Source organism: Osmia bicornis, chromosome 16 (assembly GCF_907164935.1).
Source record: "Osmia bicornis bicornis chromosome 16, iOsmBic2.1, whole genome shotgun sequence".
NCBI lineage: Eukaryota > Metazoa > Arthropoda > Insecta > Hymenoptera > Megachilidae > Osmia > Osmia bicornis.
Window position 1 is genome coordinate 144885 of NC_060231.1, and position 20752 is coordinate 165636.

Genomic DNA, 20752 nt, shown 5'->3' on the forward strand with positions numbered 1-20752 from the left:
CCATCAGCGACTGGTCGATGATGTGGTCTGCGTGTCCGAGTTGTCCTGAGAGGGCTGATGAAGACGGGCCAGCTTCGCGATGGGCCTTGTCAGCGTCGTGGTGGCCGTCTTGAGCTCAACGACTCTTGTCAATCCGTCGTTGCCTGGCAGGAGTTTGAGAACCCCGTGCCATGGGCCATTTCCCTGGGGCAAGCGTTCATCAGTAATAAGAACAAGAGTGCCTACCTTGATCTCATTTGACGGGTGATGCCACTTCGAAATTGCTTGGAGTCGTTGAAGATACTGCGTGGACCAGAGTCTCCCAAATTGTTGGAGGCGCTGCTGAAGAAATTGCCATCTTGATAACCGGTTGACTGCGACGTCTAGAAGCGTGGACTCTGGCACTGCGTTAATCTGCGATCCGATCAGGAAATGTCCTGGTGAGAGGGCTGATATGTCGTCTGGATCATCGCTGAGTGGTTCCACCGGTCTTGAATTGAGGATGGCTTCGATCTGCGCGAGCAATGTTATTGATTCCTCGAACGTCAATAAAGCATCTCCAATCGTCCTCTTCAGATGGAATTTGAGAGACTTGACCACTGCCTCCCATTTTCCACCCATGTGTGGAGCGGCAGGAGGGTTGAAGTGCCACTGCGTACCATCCTTGGCGAGTAGAGCTGCGATGTCTTGATTTTCGCGTGTGCTGTCCTTGAACTGCTTTTTTAACTGCGCGTCCGCTCCTTGGAAGTTGGTGCCGCAATCTGAGTAGAGAGAGGCTGCAGTTCCTCTCCTTGCTGCGAATCTGCGATAGGCTGCGATGAACGCGTCGGCTGAGTAGACGGTGACAACTTCCAAGTGTACAGCTGATGTTGCGAAGCAGACGAATACACAAATCCACCCTTTCGGCGTCTTGGCTCCTCTGCCTTTCCAAGTCTTCAGCGTGAGCGGTCCTGCGTAGTCCACACCAGTGTGTGTGAACGGGCGCGATGGAGTGACCCAACAAAGAGGTAGTTGGCCCATCAGTTGATGAGCACGGATCCCCCTCTGCCGAGCGCACTTCACGCACCGCAGGATATGTGTTTTCACTGGAACTCGTCCACCGAGAATCCAGTAGCGTTGACTGAGAAAAGCGAGGGTGGATTGCGTACCTCCATGCATGGTCTGAAGATGTGCGTGGTCGATGAGAAGTGCAGAGAGTCGTGAATCACGAGGCAAAATGACAGGGTGTTTGCCATCGTGCGAGAGTTCTGAATGTTGGAGGCGTCCGCCTACCCTGGCGATTCCTTGATGGTCGAGGTAAGCGGTGAGCCGCGTGGACGGATGGGTCGATGGAAGCGTTGTTCCTTTGGCAAATGCAGCGAGTTCGTTTTGAAAGAATGTGGACTGCGTGGCCTGAATCTAGTAGATTCTGGCCCTTTCCATATCAGCTGCTGAGATAGCGTGTGTGGGCGAAGCGTCCTATCATTTTAGCAGCTTGTCCACGAATTTGAGGCAGAGAGATGTAATTCTGAGTAATCTGTGAAAAGAAGAATATTTATAGATTAAATCCCATGAATATTCCTTTACGTTTGCGTTAGACGTGTGCAGTGAAACCATAGCACGAGCTTCTGGAGCTCCTAGCTCGTCTGCGTCGACACTGGTCTGAGTGGGCCATGCGTTCTGCGTTTGCGTGATCCAGGGTGGTCCCGTCCACCAAAGCGAGTGCTGTTGAAGCTGTTCTGTCGCCATGCCTCTTGACGCGCAGTCAGCTTGATTCGATGATCCTGGTACATGCCTCCAGTGCAAGTTCTGCGTAATCTCCTGGATCTGGATTACCCTGTTGCGAACGTAATCCTTCCATTTGGAGGGGTGCGTTTTGATCCATGCAAGCGTGACTTCTGAATCCGTCCACAAAAATGTCTGAGAGACGGTCATGTTCAAAGTAGCGTGAACATGCCGTATCAGTTTAGAGAGTAGCAGCGCTGCGGTGAGTTCCAACCTCGGGATGGTCAGACGTTTGAGTGGTGTCACTCGCGTTTTCGAGCAGACAAGCGAAACTTGGGTACCCGTGGACGGTGCGTGTCGTCCCAACTGAGTTCCTGTAACCAAAGCTCTTGAATAAGAATTTTAGCTCTGATAATTACAGGTGCAACAAAACCGAGTGGATCAAAGAGTTGAGCTACTTCGGAGAGAATGAGGCGTTTTGTAAACTGCGTGCGCTGCGTGGCTGATATGGTTGAAAAGTTGAGCGTGTCCTGATGTGGAATCCATTTAATTCCGAGAATTTTGGTTGCGCAGTCGTCGAATGAGATTGCTGCGTTGATCTGCTCTGGTGCGACGTCTTCTAGCAACGATTTGCTCGTGGAGTGCCATTTTGCGAGTGGAAAACCACCCGCTTGACACAACTGCGTCAGCTGATTTGCAACGTCCTGTAGATGTTCTGCGGTATCTGCGCCACCAAAAATGTCATCGACATACCTGCCATTTTTGGGGGTGTCCCACTTGGACGTTGACCGATTGGACGCGTCCCGATTGGACGGTCCCGATTGGACGCGTTCCTTTTGGACGCCGTGCCGATTGGACGCGTTCCTTTTGGACGCCGGACAGATTGGACGCGTTCCTTTTGGACGTCGTGCCGTTTGGACGCCGTGCCGTTTAGACGTCGTGCCATTTGGATTCGTGCCATTTGGACGCCATATGTTTTATAATCAATGCCTTTGGAAATCGGCAGATGGTGGTATTGTTTGTCGATTTAAATTCCGATGCTATTTGTATGCGTATGCATGCCAAAGTATATGATTCCATATATCTAAGGTCAAATGGTTATGTGTAACGTTTGACAAGTATAGGTTATAGTGAAAAACATGTGGAAATTGAATGCAGTTACTTTCTTACAAGATATATCTGGAAGTATGTTGAAGGTAAAAGAAATATTAAACCTTACTTTCTTCAATACATTCTTTATTCCAAATTAATGTCGTTGAGTAAAATGTATCAATATATAATAATATGATTTATTCTTCTTTATTTTCAGCATTTATTCAGACATTCATGCGGAAATTACAATCAAAAAATTATGCAGTAGAAAAGTTGAATAGATCGATTAAAGAAATTAAACAGTATGGAATAAAATAATAGGACAAATAAGAAAAATGTACCCTGAAAACAGATGCAATTACATTCTCGCAGGATATATCACGAAATACGTTTGAGGTAAAAGAAATATTAAATCTAATTTTTATCCGACTTCGAAAAGGATGAGGATACTCAATTCGATGTGTATATTTTTTTTTTTTTTTTTTTTTATGTATGTTCACCGATTTCGCCGAGACGGATGGACCAATCGGAACGAAACCTCTTGCATCTAGTAGAGTATGCCTCCCGATTGGTCCCGTTATAAAAACATTTTACATTTTTTCACTCCGAACGCTTTTTATTGCAAAAAAACGTACTATTTCATGTACGCGCGGCGTACGGTCGCCGATTACTGCGAGACGGATAGACCAATCGGAACGGAACTTTTTGCGTCTTATAGAGTATAACTCCCCATTGGTCCTGTAAAAAAATATTTTGCGTTTTTTCATTCCTAATGATTTTTGCTTCTAAATGTATGTTCGCCGATTACTCCGAGACGGATGGACCAATCGGAACGAAACCTCTTGCGTCTGGTAGAGTAAGTCTCCCGATTGGTCCCGTAAAAAAATATTTTGCATTTTTTCATTCCTAACGACATTTTTTTCTAAATGTATGTTCGCCGGTTATTCCGAAACGGATGAACTAATCGGAACGAAACCTTTTGGATCTTCTAAAGTATGTGTGCAGATTGGTCCCGTTAAAAATACATTTTATATTTTTTCATTCCGAACGCTTTTTATTGCAGAAAAGCGTACTATTTCATGTACGTGCGCCGTACGTTCGCCGATTACTCCGAGACGGATAGACCAATCGGAACGAAACTCCTTGCATCTTGTAAAGTATATGTCGCACTTGGTCCCGTCAGAAAAGCATTTTGCATTTTTTCATTGCTAACGATTTTTTTGCAAGAACGTAATGCTTGATTTACATTTTTCACCGATTACCGCGAGACGGATGGACCAGTCGGATCGAAAATTTTGTATCTTGTAGAGTATATATTCTAATTGGTCCTGCAAAAAAATTGTTGTATTTTTTCATTCCTAACGACTTTTATCGCAAAATACGTAATACTTCATTTATATCTTCCGGCGTTTATGCTGCAGGGAATGTACCGATAGCGATGGAACCTTCCACATTTAGTAGGAGGTTTATCCGCGATGATCTCACTTGCAAAAATTTACGAAATTTGTTGTTTATTAACAACTTAAATTCGGTCAATTTTTTTTTTCGGTTTATGGTTATTAGCTAAGCAACAGAAATCCAAAATCACGTTACACTATCCTACAAATACTACTGGTTCCACTAAAAAGTGTGAAATAAAATAATTTTTAACAAAAAAAACATCCGACTTCGAAATGCACTAAAAAGTATAAAATAATTTCTATTTCATTTATACCAATATTCCATAGCTATTAATAATATCTACTTAATCGTTAAATAGGATACCAATTACATTTCAAAGTTTTCGGAGGCGGCGCAAAATTAAAAATACCCGAACAAATGATGCTGCCAATAACGATTTGATTACGGTATGGCAAACTTGGTAATTAATAAGTCGTAAGAGAAAAATTATAGGTCCGGCTGAAAACATTTGTAATTGTAACGATTATATGAGAAATTGGCAGCAGTCCTGATGTACATGCACTATACTGCAGTTCACAAGAGATCATACTTAACTCGCGCCGCTCACTAGGTCTAGAGAGATTTTTAATAACGTGTGTTATTCCTCTCTACAGCTTGCTTCTTATTATACTTTGCGAACATATAAATGGTGGGCAGAAATATATGACGTACGGTAACTGATAACCGGTGATTATATGGTAAAGTATCACGATACAATGAAATTTCTATTATTTGTCGCAAAAAAAAATGATGTGAACGCATAGCAAGAAGCACGCTGTAAAGGGGAATCACACGCACTATTAAAAATCTCCCTAGACTTCAGTAGGCCACTAGCTGCGCGAGTTAAGTGCGGTCACTCGTGAACTGCAGTATAGTTAATTCGCAATGGGTTTGTTGATTCCCATTGAATATTGTTTACTTGAAACTATCAAATAGATGATTTATCATAGGTTGCCGACGCCGGAGTTAGGATCTTCCTAGTAGAGGAAAAGTTTTTAATTTTGCGCCGCCTCCGAAAACTTTGAAATGTAATTGGTATCCTATTTAACGATTAAGTAGATATTATTAATAGCTATGGAATATTGGTATAAATGAAATAGAAATTATTTTATACTTTTTAGTGCATTTCGAAGTCGGATGTTTTCTTTGTTAAAAATTATTTTATCTTTAATACATTCTTTATTCCAAATTAATGTTGTTGTGGACAATGTATCAATATATAATAATATGATTTCTTTTTCTATATTTTCAGCATTTATGCAGATATTGATGAGGAAATTACAAGCAGAAAATTATGGAGCAGAAAAGTTGAATAGATACATTACAGATACTTTCCAGCATGGAATGAAATACTAGGACATATAACAAAAACGTACTATGCAAACAGATGCAATTACATTCTCGCAGGATATATCAGGAAATATGTTTAAGGTAAAAGAAATATTAAACCATATTTTTTTCAATACATTCTTTATTTCAAATTAATGTTGTTGAGTACAATGTATCAATAATAATAATATGATTTCTTTTTCTTTATTTTCAGCATTTATTCATACATTGATGAGAAACTTACAACCAAAAAATTATGGAGTAGAAGATTTTGATAGATACATTGAACAAATTATCAAAAAAAGAGGATTATTAAATTAGATAAGTTTGTGTTGTAGATCATAGTGTCAGAATATTTTAAATAAATAAATTATTAGGAGAAAATGAGACTTAATTTGTAATTTCTTGTTCCAATTTCATTACTTTAGAATTTAATTTACAGTTCGCATTGTCTTCTTCTAGCTGTAAATAAATAATTTGTCGAGTAAAATTACATAAATAAAAAAAAGAAGTTGTAATATTGTTGTAATTACTTCACTCTTCACTTTCATCTATTTTGTATCACTTGTATTGTATTTACAAATCCCAAATTCATTTTATCCGACTACAACGGTCCAACTGAAATATTCCAATACTCAATCCAATCAGAAAAGGTATTAAAACATTTAGAAACGATCTTGTTCAAAGAAGACTTATGGAGAAAAGATAGAAAAGGAAATTCAATTATTATGAATTAGTTTTATTTCACCATAGGCCAATATAACCTAAAATCTTACGAAACGGAATTCACTAAATTTCTTGACAATTGTACTAGATAATATTAATTACATGTAATCCGACAATATATTGTGCCAGTTACAATTCTTTTTTTTGATAATCTCCAATATTTCAAAATTTTCTAGCGAAACACAGAGATAGGTTTTGTTATGCTCCTGTCGAAACCGAGAGTGTTTACTTTTTCAAACTGTCAGCTGCTGTCAGCTGTCCGCTAGGCCAACGACCCGATGATGTCGTCTCTGTCAGTCATAGACAGGTGACGTCATTGTGTCAACAACCTCGCCAGGTGATCGACATCTTAGTAACGACAATTTTCGAAACAGTCGACTTTCGAGAACTTTAAAACATCTGTAACGACCCAATAACCAAACACAGTACCTTTTAATTTCATTTTCTTTATTATAATTAATTTTTATATTTCATACAAAGTGTTTTATTTTATTTTTATTATTAATTAATGTATAAAATTTTTGTAATAAACATTTTCATTTTCGTCGATAACCGAGTTTGTTATATTACTCGATAAGTCAGACGGTAAAACAGTTTATCGATAAATTATCGACGTCTGACCGCGCACGCGCCAGCGCAACCCCAGTAAGCATACGGTGGGGTAGAATTTTAGAGTGGGGATGCTGGACTACCACGTGATGGGGAAAACCCAGCTACCCCAAGAACTCTATGCGAAAAAAAAAGTGCCGATTCAGCAAGATCTGAGTATAAATAGAGGCGTTCCGCACGGTTTAGAGCAGATCTTCTCAGGCCTCGGTCTGAAGCAGACAATACTCTGAACAATAGAGAAAAGCTTGCGCTGAACTGTTTAGGCAGCGATAGAGCGTGAGTTACAGCTATTTCCTACTCTTCCACTGGTGGCGTGCAGTACTGCAGATCAGTGGACCTCCTATCCACGGTTCGCAACGTGTTACACAGGAGTTACGCTAAGCCAACATTTAAGTGTAAAGAGCTAGCGAGGAGCGGAGCTCCTTGAACGGCCTGCGATTAACACAGCTCTGGTATAACCAAAAAGCGATTGCGACCCATAGGAAAGGTTAACTGGATTCTAGTAGTCTAGCACAAACCTCTGGAATTTAGTTTCCATAATCATTATTGAAAATCAAACAGAGTATTGACTGTTATAGAAGACCACGCCGCATTCGCTTTAGCGCTATCGATTATAATTAATTATTACAATTAATTACTTATTATTAATTTCTACTTACATATATTAATTACTAATTACATATTTCTTATTGTATTCCCAATTTAGGGCGAACGATTCATAATTTCTTATTGTATTCCTATTTCTAGCCGCACTTATTGTGATACTAGCGATTTTGTTTTATAAATTGATATTCACTTACCTTTTATTTTTGAATAAACATATTTTCATTCGGTTTCTAGCACATTAGTGTTTGGATTTCACTCCTTAACCGCACACCACACGAACCCGTAATCCCTAAAACACAGAATACGAGTCGCCTTCTAAGGGAACCGCTCTCCCTACAAGTCGGTGCAGTGACGAACTCACTCTGGGTCGTTACACGTAGATATATATATTTTTTGGTGACAGCGGTGGGATTGTTCGAGTGGTAAGGAGAAATCGTATCTCTGCGGACATTAATGGTCAGCCTAGAAATAGATAAAGACAAATAAAAGTTAAGATAGAGGAATTAAAAAAAAAAAGAAAAAAAAATACATATATACATATACTATATTAATAAACAAACATCAAGATGCCTAACGGGACAGCCGATCAACCAGCCAGCGCATCAGCCAGCGGATCAGCTAACGGATCGACTGAAGGAAGCCGACCGATCAGTATTCGCGATGCAGCAGACATCGTACCAGCATTCAACGGCCGCAACATACCAGTTTATCAGTTTGCAAAGAGCTGTTTCAAAGCGAAGAATATAATCTCTCCTAATGCTGAGTACGGATTGGTACAATTAATCAAGAACAAGTTCTACGGGCAAGTAGCAAGAGTGGTACTAAACGGAGACTACGACACCATTGAGGAACTGATTGCCGTAGTAAAATCACGGTTCGCACCGCTCTTCACTTCGATGCAGCTATGCGGCGACATGGCAAGGATCGCACAGGAACCAACTGAGGCAGTCGTGGACTACGGCAGCCGCGTCTCAGGACTTCTATTACAAATTAAAAGCTGCAACGAAATAGAATTCCCAGATAACATCGAAGGATACAACCGATCCTCAGAGAATAATACAATTAAAGCTTTCCTCACCGGTTTAAAGCAGGAGGTATATAACCGGATGAAAAATCAGAATTTCAATAGCCTCGACGAAGCAATAAGCGCAGCAATTGTAGCCGAGGCAGAGAATATAGAAAGCCAGACAAAGGCTAAGTTATCACAGGGATTCACTATGACCAATCAATGCGAAAACTGCCTTGGATACGGGCATAATGCTAGTGTATGCTGCAGTCAGCAATTCCAAGGACAATCAATGTCAAGGGCCCGCTGGACGGCAAAACACTGCCAACACTGCCAGAGGTCCGGGCACACCGTGGAAACCTGCTGCTTTAAGGACCAACCACCAAGACCAGGGGCCCCTCAGAACTTTGCGCAGCCAACCCAAACTTGTAGAAACCAGCCTACGCAAAGGCAAGGTCAAAATTGGACACGAACCAGACCTCCAATTTGTGAATTCTGCCAAAACATCGGCTATACAATTCAGGAGTGCCGGAAAAAGGCATATCAAGAACGTAACAGAAACCAAAGACTCCAGCAGACTCCTCAAGTACAACAGGTACGTAAGAAGGCAAACTTGTACCTAAACTTAGGAGAAATATGTAAGTCTCCCAGTGTCGAACTATTAAGCGAAAGCTTCAGTGATCAAAAAGCATTATTCATGGTCGACACAGGATCAGACATTAATATAATTAAAAAACGAGCAATATCGAACGAAATTATTATAAATACAGATGTAATTTTTCAATTAAATGGAATCACTAAAAGCTCTATTTACACTACAGGATACGTCAAAATAAAAATACTGGAGACAGAATCCATATTCCACATCATCGAGGAACTACCGATTGAACAAGATGGAATTTTAGGCACAGAGTATTTCAAAACCAGTGGAGCCAGCATTAATTATGCTAAATCAATATTAATCGTAAACAACAACATAATACCATTTAAACAATCAGCAGTAATAATACCATCTAGGACAAAAACCATGATACCTATAAAAGTATCAAATACAGAAATCAAAACTGGTTTTGTCCCAAAATTACAGCTTCACCCACAACTATGTATGGGAAACGCTGTAGTTACGAATCGAGATGGCATAGCATTTCTGTATGCGATCAACGTTGGAGCAGAAGATATCGAAATTAATATGCCAACAGTTGAATTACAACAATACGAAGAGGCACCACAAAACGAAGAAACAACCCATCAATAACCTAAACGAGCCCAGCAAATTCTAGAAAAATTACAAACAGATCACTTAAATCAAGAAGAACTTGCCAACGTAGAGGATATAGTACAAGAGCACGCCGACAGATTTTATATTGACGGAGAGAGATTCCCAGCAACAAATAAAATCTACCACAGGATCATCACGACAGATGAGATGCCTGTAAACGTAAAACAATACAGGTATCCTCACGCATTAAAAGATGAAATCAATCACCAAGTAAATGATCTCCTTGAAAAAGGAATCATTAAACACTCATCATCACCATTTAACTCCCCCTTGTGGATAGTACCAAAAAAACAGGATTCACAGGGAAACAAATTATGGAGATTGGTGATTGATTTCCGAAAACTAAATGAAAAAACGATCAGCGATGCCTATCCACTACCAAACATCACTGATATCCTGGATCAAGTAGGAAGTGCAAAATACTTCTCCGTGTTTGATTTAAAATCTAGTTTTCATCAAACACCAATGCATCCAGAAGACAAGCACAAGACAGCATTCTTAACACCATTCGGGCATTTCGAGTTTAACAGAATGCCTTTTGGACTAAAAAATGCTGCAGCTACGTTCCAGCGCCTGATGAACAACGTTTTAGATGGATTACAAGGACTGGAGTTATTCGTTTTCATCAATGACATTGTAATTTATGCAAGCTCGCTAAAAGAACACGAGACAAAAGTCAACAGGATGATGACGAAGCTTAGAGAAACAAATTTATGCTTGCAACCTAACAAATGCCAGTTTCTGAAGAAAGAAGTGGCATACTTGGGTCATATAATTACAGAAGACGGTGTAAAACCTGACCCAGCAAAGGTTCAAGCGGTCCAAAAATTCCCCGTTCCGAAGACTGTCAAAAATATCAGACAGTTCCTAGGATTGTGCGGATATTATAGACGTTTCATTAAAAACTTCTCTAAAATAGCTAAACCATTATCTGATTTGACGAAAAAAGAGCAAAAATTTGAGTGGTCCAACCAGCAACAGCAAGCTTTCGAATTCCTAAGAAACGTGCTATGCGAAGAACCAATCCTGCAATATCCTGACTTCGAAAGACCATTCAATATAACCACTGATGCATCTGGAACAGCAGTGGGAGCAGTTCTAAGTCAAGGAGAAATAGGAAAAGATCAGCCAGTAGCATACGCCTCAAGAGTAATGAATAAGCCGGAAACACAATATTCCGCAACAGAAAGGGAATTACTTGCTGTGATATTCGCAATAAACCACTTTAGACCATATATTTTCGGCAGAAAATTCTATCTAATCACTGATCACAAACCTTTAATATGGCTAAACAGTCTCTCAGATCCTACATCGAGACTTATGAGATGGAAATTAAGATTGAGCGAATACGATTACGAAATTAAATACAAACCAGGGAGACAAAACATAAACGCTGATGCTCTATCTAGAAATCATGTCGAAGATATAAACGCTCTACAAATACATGCTAAAAGGCTGCACTCATCTACGTCTGGGTCAAAGAAGAAGCGTAAGAAAAGGAAAGAGTGGCACCAATATCCCACTCGCCCCAGACAGACAACGACCACCTCGGAGTCAGGAAAACACAAAAAGAAAAAGGAGTGGCATCAGTATCCCACTCGCCCAAGACAATCTACCACGTCTGAATCAAAAGAGCACAAGAAGAAAAAGGAGTGGCACCAATATCCCACTCGCCCTAGGCAAACAACAACATCAGAATCGAGGGAAGTTAAAAAGAAAAAAGAAGCACACCAGTATCCAACCAGACCTAGACCAACAACTACAACGGAGTCTGAACAACATAAGAAAAGGAAAGAATGGCATCAGTATCCAAGAAGACCAAGGCCAACAACCTCGTCAAGTTCACGAGATATTAAAAAAGAAAAATCAGCCACAAACGTTTAACACGACCACGTGATGACTCCACAGATGTCGAAATAAGAAAAAGACACCGGATAGATAAAATACGAGAGAGAAGCCCATCTCAAGCAGACAAAACAGCAAGAAAAAGAATTAAGGAAGATTATACAAGTTCAGACGAGTTTCAATATTACGAAACTGATGTATCTGAAGAACCACCAAAACCAAGAAAAAGAACAAAAATATACTCCTCTGAAGAGATCAGGAAGAGGAGAAAACCCAACGAACAACAAGTCACTGTTGAAGTACATCAATTACCACAAGAAAAAAATACATTATTCCGCAAAAACCACCTGTAGAAAAAGAACAATAGTAGTAATAATAGTAATTGGAGATGAAATAGAAGAATACAATGAAGAGGCAATCATACCTAAACACATCTTCAGAGAACCACCTAGAATTGATTCTTCCTCAGGAACAAGAGAAAAATCTCCTATAGTAAAAAGAAAGATAGAAAAAGAAACCTCAAGTGACACATTATCAGCTCCTATCACACCTATCAAGATTAAGAAACAAAAGACTCAATCATCTACAATGAAACAAATTAAACCAAAAATAATTAGCAATAGACCAGTCACATTCAAAATTGAGGAAACTGAAGACCAGCTATGGATGAAAAAAGGCACAGTAATAATATTTTTCAATAAAGAAGGACAACCAGATGATACACAGTCAAGACAGTTCATAGAAAATGAAAAGATTAAAATTTCTAAACCACAAGACAGTATCACAGAATATAAAATTAAAAATAAACTAATTTTTGGAATACTAATAGATTATAAAGAGACATTACCACAGAAAATTAAAACTCTTCGTCGCATATTAGGTTTGCGTGACAACCACTGAGAGTTTGAAAACGTCGACGAACGTTTAGGAACGTTCGAGACAACGGTCGACGGGGATCGTAAACGCGTATTGTCACGAATAGGCAACAAAAACTGCCAAGCATCTACAAGCAATGTTCTGGAATAAATTCCAAGAATATGTTAACGTATATATATATATTATTCAATGCGTGAACTTGCGTTAAAAATGCGAATAGAATGCTCCCGAATTTAATTAAAAGTAAAACATCAATTTCCTTGTCACGGAAGCCGGAAAATGCGTATAATGAAACGAACATCGATTATAAAATACGTCGAACAAATTAAAAAGCCCTAATACTATTATCTACGCGAATATTATAACAATTAACATAAATAAGACGTTAATCGACACCAGAGTTCGTTCCTAAAAGCTTCGTTAGTTAATTAAGAAGCGAATGTTACGTCCCACCTTACGGGTGGTTCTTACTCTGTTACTCTGATCTTTGGGTTCTGCCGATTTAAACGCTAAAGCGTACTGTAACCGATCAATGTCCCATCAATCGGCACATAATGTAGGGGCCTAAGGCGCCGCCCTTCCACCGTTCCAAAAAGGTGAGAGCGCACGCGCAGGATCCCCTTCGCTGCCTAGAGCACTGAGCGAGGTGCCTGCCGATCGGCGGGACGAGCACTTGTCGTCGAGCCTCCAATGCGAACAGACGCAATTTCGGTCGTTGTAGAATCACTCGAACAGACGCACTCACCGCAAGCAGAGCAGCAGTTACGACCATCGTGCTCTGCTCTCGCTTCCGAGATTACCTCCATGCCCATGAGCAACCGATCGCAGCTTCTCTGACCAACCGATTCACGAATCCGCGAGGTAAGAGAATCTGAGAGAGCGAGCCATGAGAAGTGTGAGAAAATCGGTGCCCGCGTTGCACTAGAGATATTCGAGTCAATAAGGAACTCGACGTCAGGTGCCCATACGCTGAATAACGCGTTATACAAAGTGTAGCTCTGCGAGAACCGTTAAAATTCCGTTCGCGTGCAAGCTATGATTATCCGTCTCCTCGAATGTCAAGGACGGTCGCGCCGTTAAAGTCTATTTATACACGCCGTGGCGCTAACCGACAACGATAGGCGATCGGATTGCTCCGATGCAATAACTCATCATAAATTGTACTGTGACTGGAAGAAATAAATCTATTGTTCATTTTTCCTCTCACACAATCTGAGCGTACCCTCTTTATTTCACTCCCCATCTATATCCCACGGAAACGTGCTCTTGGAGAAAGAGCACGGTTACAGTACCTTGACCTTCCTTGCGGGTAATAAAGGATGCAGGATAGGGCGTTTAGTAATTGTTGATACGTGTATGGGTTTTCAATAATATATATATTCTCGTTTGTCGTTACATACCCTTTGCTGACTTCAGGTGTTGTACGTCACTCGTTCGTTCTTGTATTCACTCACAGTTCATTCACTCGAGAGGTCTCGTTTTACGCTATGTTCGCGGTTCGGACGTTACACTAGACTCGCGGCGCGTGGCTACGGCTCGACCTTGGAGATACAAGCGGTTGGTGGTGGTCCTGCACAGCACACGGGTGCACTCCTGGACTTGGTCCAATTATGAATCTGCTATCTCAGATTGCGGCGATACACTCGTGTTGAACCGTCGGCCGAGCACGTCGTCGATGATCTTCCTGGTTTCGAGTAGCCTTGAACGCGGATCTACTGCGGGTCACGAACGGACAGAACTTCGGTCTATGCTTGACGCTATCACGGAACTGGCGTACTTGCGTTGCACCGATAACTTATACTCCCAAAAGGGGAGTAGGTCACGCTCTTTGCTTGCGAAAACCTGCAAGCAAAGGGTTTTCGCCATCGCATTTCGCAAGTTCCCTGATTTCGTATCGCGGTCGTCGCTAAGCGAGAAAACGCTGATGGTTTGCGGATTCCAGAGCAAGACCTCTTTGGAATGGCGAAAGACGAAAATGGGTTATAACTAGGGACGTAACACGAATAAGATCAAATAGAAGTATTTCGAAGATTCTAGAAGGCATAGAAATTGCGACGCACGAAATTCATGAAGCGCTGTAGGGGTAAAAGAGAAAGATGGTCAACCATTAGACAGAGTCAAAAGAAGGTCAAGAAGGGATGAGAACTCGGGAAACGCGCCTAGACAAAACCAATACGCGCGGGCCTTCCCCTTCGACACGTACCCTGATTTGCCAAATGATGTCCCCACTTTGGGCCTATGATCGCGGGTCGAACCCTGAGATGCGATCGCTTGACTGAGGCAAATCACTCTTCGTCGAAAAATCGTGAGGTACGTGACGGGGAGCCCGTAGAGACAGAGTTGTCTACGGGATCGTGTAATTAGATTGCTCGGCAAAGTTCCTCCGTGTAATGAGGCAGTGTGTCGAGAGTGTTTCGATTCGCGATTTTCGTGTCAAGGACTCAAACGAATACGTTAAATTTCACACTTTTCAATTATCTATCCTTTTCTCTTTCATTTTAAATCGTTAGCTAATAATTAATATTCTTTTTCCGCGTCGCGTCGTATTTCGTATATTAGTAATCGTATTTCGTGTCCGTCACACCGTAACAAGGCTCAAACGCGAACGCGTAGTGCGTGTGCAATTAGTTCTCATCCTCTCTTCGATTTTTCCAGATTTCTAGACCATCACCACGGCATCCGTATACAAAATTCATTGCAATTATTATACGTTCATATTACATCGAATTGGTGAGTTGCATTCTATATCTTTATTAACACAACGAATCTGGTGTCGAGTGAGGGCAAAACGGCGATCTAAGAGACTACTAGTCGTGGAAGTATCCAACTAGATCGTTCCGTTCTAATCGCAAAAATTCGAGGTAACCAAGAATCTATATATTAAAATAATTTTCCGTCTATACGCGCATGAAGACGGCCCACGAGACTGTTAGTCCTGGAAGTATCCTACTGGGACCGTCTTCTTTCGGATCGTAAAAATATAATAAAATAAAACACCGAAGTTCGAATCACGATTTAGAGGCAACACTGTTTTTCTTGTTAATTTTCTGTTAAAAGTTCATTCCATTCAATCACATTGATTTAATATCCGTACTAACATATTATTTTCTAACATTTTATTCATATATTCCATACAGCTCACACATTTTGTTAACCGAACCGTTTTGTTGTAATTATTTTTCTCAGAATTATACACATCTTACCTATATTCTATTTCTAATCATTTGCATTCAAATACCCTTTTCATTTCCTTTATTAACACGCCTACCTTATTGCACGAATTCACACGAGGGGCCCGTATGGGACCAGAGCATTGACGAACTCAATTAATAAATTCAGAATCTTGTTTTAAATTTTCGATTCTTTTTTTAAATTGTTCCAATCGTTATCCACCCAACATCGTCGAGCGCGACTGGGACTGGTGGCAGCGATAATACCGTTTCTCATCTGCGTATCAATCATTAATTTTTATTTTTTTTTATTTTTGTACGTCGCGCGCCGTATCTCGCTCGCGACGTAACACTTTTTAGTGCATTTCGAAGTCGGTTGTATTTTTTGTTAAAAATTATTTTCTTTCACACTTTTTAGTGGAACGAGCAGTATTTGTAGGATGCCGTAAGGTGGTTTACCGTTCTTATTGGTTAATTGCAATAACGATAGTTTTTAACGATAACAAGTTCCATACAAGTTATCAGAATAGTTATTAACAATAACAAATTACATAAATTTTTGCAAGTGAAATATCGCGGAAATATCTCCTATTAGATGTGAAAGGTTTCATCGCAATCGGTACATGCCTTGCAGAGTACCCATGTATATAAGAAACAGTAGAGAATCGGCGACTGCATGCTGACTCATGAATAGTTTTTCACGAATATCTCGGAAACTAAAACTTTCCGTTAATTATGCATAATGAAAAAGTTGTTCAGAATCATGTCCCCGACAACATATTAAAAGGTCATTGAAATCGTCCAATCTTGACATAGAAAACTTCCTGTATTTTGCAATAACAATGAAAAAATGAAAAATCTTTTTTCAATGGGACCAACCGGAAGACATACCCTACAAGATGTAAAATGTTTCGTTCCGATTGGTGCATCCATCTCGGAGTAATCGGTGAACACACAAAAAAAAAAAAAAAGAAATCCATACTGATCGAATTGAGTAACCTCCTTCTTTTCGAAGTCGGTTAAAAAGAAGCAGTGGATTACAAAGCATGAAATTAGTGTTTTTGGAATTTACGTGTTAAATACTGTTGATGAGATCGGGTCGCGGAATAAATATATATGGATGTATTAATTTAGATTAATAGATTTAATATCATAATAGCATAAACAATGGCATACAATCGATATTTTTGAATTCTACACATCAAATACTACTGAAGTATTAAAAAAGGTTAAGAATTTAATGTCTCTCAAAATGAAATTCAACCAATGCTCGTAAGAAGGTGCCTGATTTGTTATGTCTATAATGTCAATAATGTTATTACAATAATAATAGTGTGTCCAATATAAAAAAGGAACATTCTTGAAAATGCGTGTTTTTTTTCAGTTTTTATTATTCCATTATGTCATCTGTGTAGCAACTTATCAACCATGATAATCACCTTTCCTCGTTTAATAAATGAAAAGTACTCCAGATTATCAATAAAATAAAATGTTGTTAACGTACTACATTGTTGGACTACCATTAATTAATATTATCTAGTATAATTGTTCAAGATAATTTCGTGAATGACATTGTAGAAGATCTCAGATTATATTTACCAATAACGATATGACTGACTAGAGAGGAAAAGAGTTTCCAACGTTCTGTCCATAAGTCTTCTTTATATTCATAAGACTTAGCAATGGAATATTTCAATACAACTGTTCTACTCGTTTGAGACAAATTCAAGATTTGTAAACAATACAAGCGCTATAAAAAAGATACAAGTGAATAATGAAATAGAAACTCTGTTTCAAATTATTTTTTTTATAAATTATTACTTGGTAAAACTATTTATTTGAAAGTAGAAGAAAACACTGTGAATTGTAACTTAAACTCTATATTAAGGAAATTAGAATAGGAAGTTAAAGTTTAAGGGATTCATCTACTTTTATTAAACTATTTTGTTGAAATATGCTGGTATTACATTGTATTTAAAGTCTGTAACGTGCAAGACAAACTAATCTAATTTAATACTGCTCTTGAATAATTTCTCCACTGTATCTATTTAATACTTCTACTCCATAATATCTTTGTTGCAATTTTCCCCTCCGTGTCTGATCAAACATTCCAAATAAAGAAGAAGAAATCATATTATTATATATTGCTACATTATACTCAACAACATTAATTTGGAATAAAGAATGTATTGAAAAAAATATGTTTTAATATTTTTTTTACCTCAAACATATTTCCAGATATATCCTGCGAGAAAGCAATTGCATCTGTTTTCAGGGTACGTTATTCTTATTTGTCCTATTAGTTTATTCCACACTGTTTAATTTCTTTAATGGATCTATTCAACTTTTCTACTGCATAATTTTTTGGTTGTAATTTCCTCATCAATGTCTGAATGAATGCTGAAAATATAGAAAAAGATCTATTTTCGGAGTCCGTTGCTGTTATTAATCCAAGTATTTCATTCCACAAAGTTTAATTTGTTTAATAGATCAATTCAAATTCTCTACGCTAAATGCACGTAGGTGCTGTGCACGCAGATCAATGTACATTTAATAACAATATCATTATTACTATATGTGCATTAGATATGTAATATACATTGAATAACAATATCATTATTACTACATCAGCATTAGATATGTAATATACATTTAATAACAATATCATTATTACTATATTTTCATTAGATATATTGTAATATACTGATTCCCTAATACAGATCAATGTACATTTAATAAAAATATCATTATTACTATATCTACGTTAGAAATAATGTATTATACTGATTCCTTCATACAGATCAATGTACATTTAGTAACAATATCATCATTACTATATCTGCATTAGATATGTAATATACATTTAATAACAATATCATTATTACTATATCTGCATTAGATATGTAATATATATTTAATAACGATATCACTAGTACTATATCTGCGTTAGATATGTAATATACACTTAATAACAATATCATTATTACTATATCTATATCAGATGTAATTTAATATACTGATTTAATCCCACATACCAATGTGCATTTAATAACAATATCATTATTACTATACCTTCATTAGATATAATGTAGTATACTGCTCCCTTAACGCAGACCAATGTACATATAATAACAGTATCCTTATTGCTATATCTACATTAGATATGTAATATAGATTTAATAACAATATCATTATTACAATATCGACATTAGATATAATGTAATATACTGACCCCTTCCTACAGATCAATGTACATTTGATAACAACATCGTTGATACTACATCTACATTGGATATAATGTAATATACTAATCCCTTCCCTCAGGTCAATGTACATATAATACCAGTATCGTTGTTACCATATCTACATCAGATGTAATTTAATATACTGATTTAATACCGCAGGACTATGTACATGAAATAACAATATCATTATTACTATATCTTCATTAGATATAATGTAACATACTGATTCCTTCCCACACATCAATGTACATCTAATAACAGTATCGTTATTACTATATCTACATTAGATATGTAATATACATTTAATAACAATATAATTATTACTATATCTACATTAGATATAATGCAATATACTGATCCCTTCCCACAGATCAATGTACATTTGATAACAACATCGTTATTACTATATCTACATTAGATAGGTAATATACATTTAATAATAATATCATTATTAATATATCTACATCAGATGTAATTTAATATGCTGATTTAATCCCACAGACCAATGTACATTTAATAGCAATATCATTAGTACGATATCCTCATTAGATATAATGTAATATACTGATCCCTTCCCACATATCAATCTACATATACTAACAGTATCGTTATTACTATATCTACTTTAGATATGTAATATAGATTTAATAACTATATCACTATTACTATATCTACATTAGATAAAATGTAATATACTGATCCCTTCCCACAGATCAATGTACATTTAATAACAACATCGTTGATACTATACCTACACTGGATATAATGTTATATACTAATCCCTTCCCACAAACCAATGTACATTTAATACCAATATCATTATTACTATATCTTTTTTTTTTTTTTTACGAGGGGAAAAATGCATTACGAAGACCGTTTGGATGCTGTGTAGCCGGTACTGTGAGGCTCCCTTGGTTTGCCCACTAAAAAACCCTCCTCGATTTCACTTTCCTGCACGCCCATACTCATCCCCCGGTACCGCTATCAAGCATTTCTTCAGGGGGATTTCTGTTGTGGCTATCTACCTTTTTCGCGACCATTTCGCTAGTTCGATAGTGATTGTGTAGAGAAGCGCTTCTACCCTATTTCTCTCTTTTGTTAATATTTTTATTTACTTTTACTATCCTCTCTTTTCCTGTGGGTGTACTTCCTCCTTTACCGGTTACTCTCTCCCTAGAGGTTAGGGAGGAAAAACCATCCTGTACTGATTCCTAGTAGGTTCTAACTGAAAACTGCGTTTGGCTATTTTGTCAGAATTTTAAAAAGAAAAAAAGAAAACTAATAGAAAAAGGGTAAAAGAGAGGTGAAAGAAATTAATTCCTGTCTAGTCAAAAAGAGACAAAACATAGTTATAAGTAATTCCATAATAAAAACTAATTTAACCAAATAATTTCCACTATCTTCAACTGGTACTCAAAGCCGTCGCTACGTTATCCATCTATTTACATCTATTTTTTTTTAATTTACATCTATTTGCATCTATTTGGAATTTTAGATTTGGTGTTGTTACGTCGCGAGCGTGATACGGCGCGCGACGTACAAAATATAAAAAGAAAAGAAATTAATTAAGTGTTTAGTTATATTATTATTTCCTTTCCTTTGGATGATTAATACGCGGTTGAGAACGGTATTATCGCTGCCACCAGTCCCAATCGCACTCGACGATGTTAGGTCGATAACGATCGGAACAATTAAAAAGAATCGTTTAATTTCTATAATAAGATTCTGAATTTATTTATTGAGTTCGGCAATGCCTTGGTCCCATACGGGCCCCTCGTGCGAATTTGTGCGAAGATGGTTATCGTGAATGTATAGGAAGGAAGTGTGTTAAACTAAATATGAATCT

The 20752-nt window shown here is 38.1% G+C and overlaps 1 protein-coding gene across 1 annotated transcript; it reads right to left on the reverse strand.

The window, feature by feature from the left end:
- Positions 1–3: 3 nt before the first annotated feature.
- LOC114882163 lies at positions 4–999 on the reverse strand. Its single transcript, XM_046289281.1, has 2 exons — positions 265–999; positions 4–183 (listed from the first exon to the last, which is right to left on the reverse strand). Exons 1-2 carry the CDS (start codon positions 997–999, stop codon positions 4–6), a joined length of 915 nt encoding a protein of 304 aa, XP_046145237.1.
- Positions 1000–20752: the final 19753 nt, after the last annotated feature.

Coding starts and splice junctions, on each gene's coding strand:
- LOC114882163 (XM_046289281.1), bottom strand. CDS start 999: ATGGGCCAACTACCTCTTTGTTGGGTCACTCCATCGCGCCCGTTCACA. Junction 184..264: donor AGTATCTTCAACGACTCCAA/GCAATTTCGAAG, acceptor CGCTTGCCCCAG/GGAAATGGCCCATGGCACGG.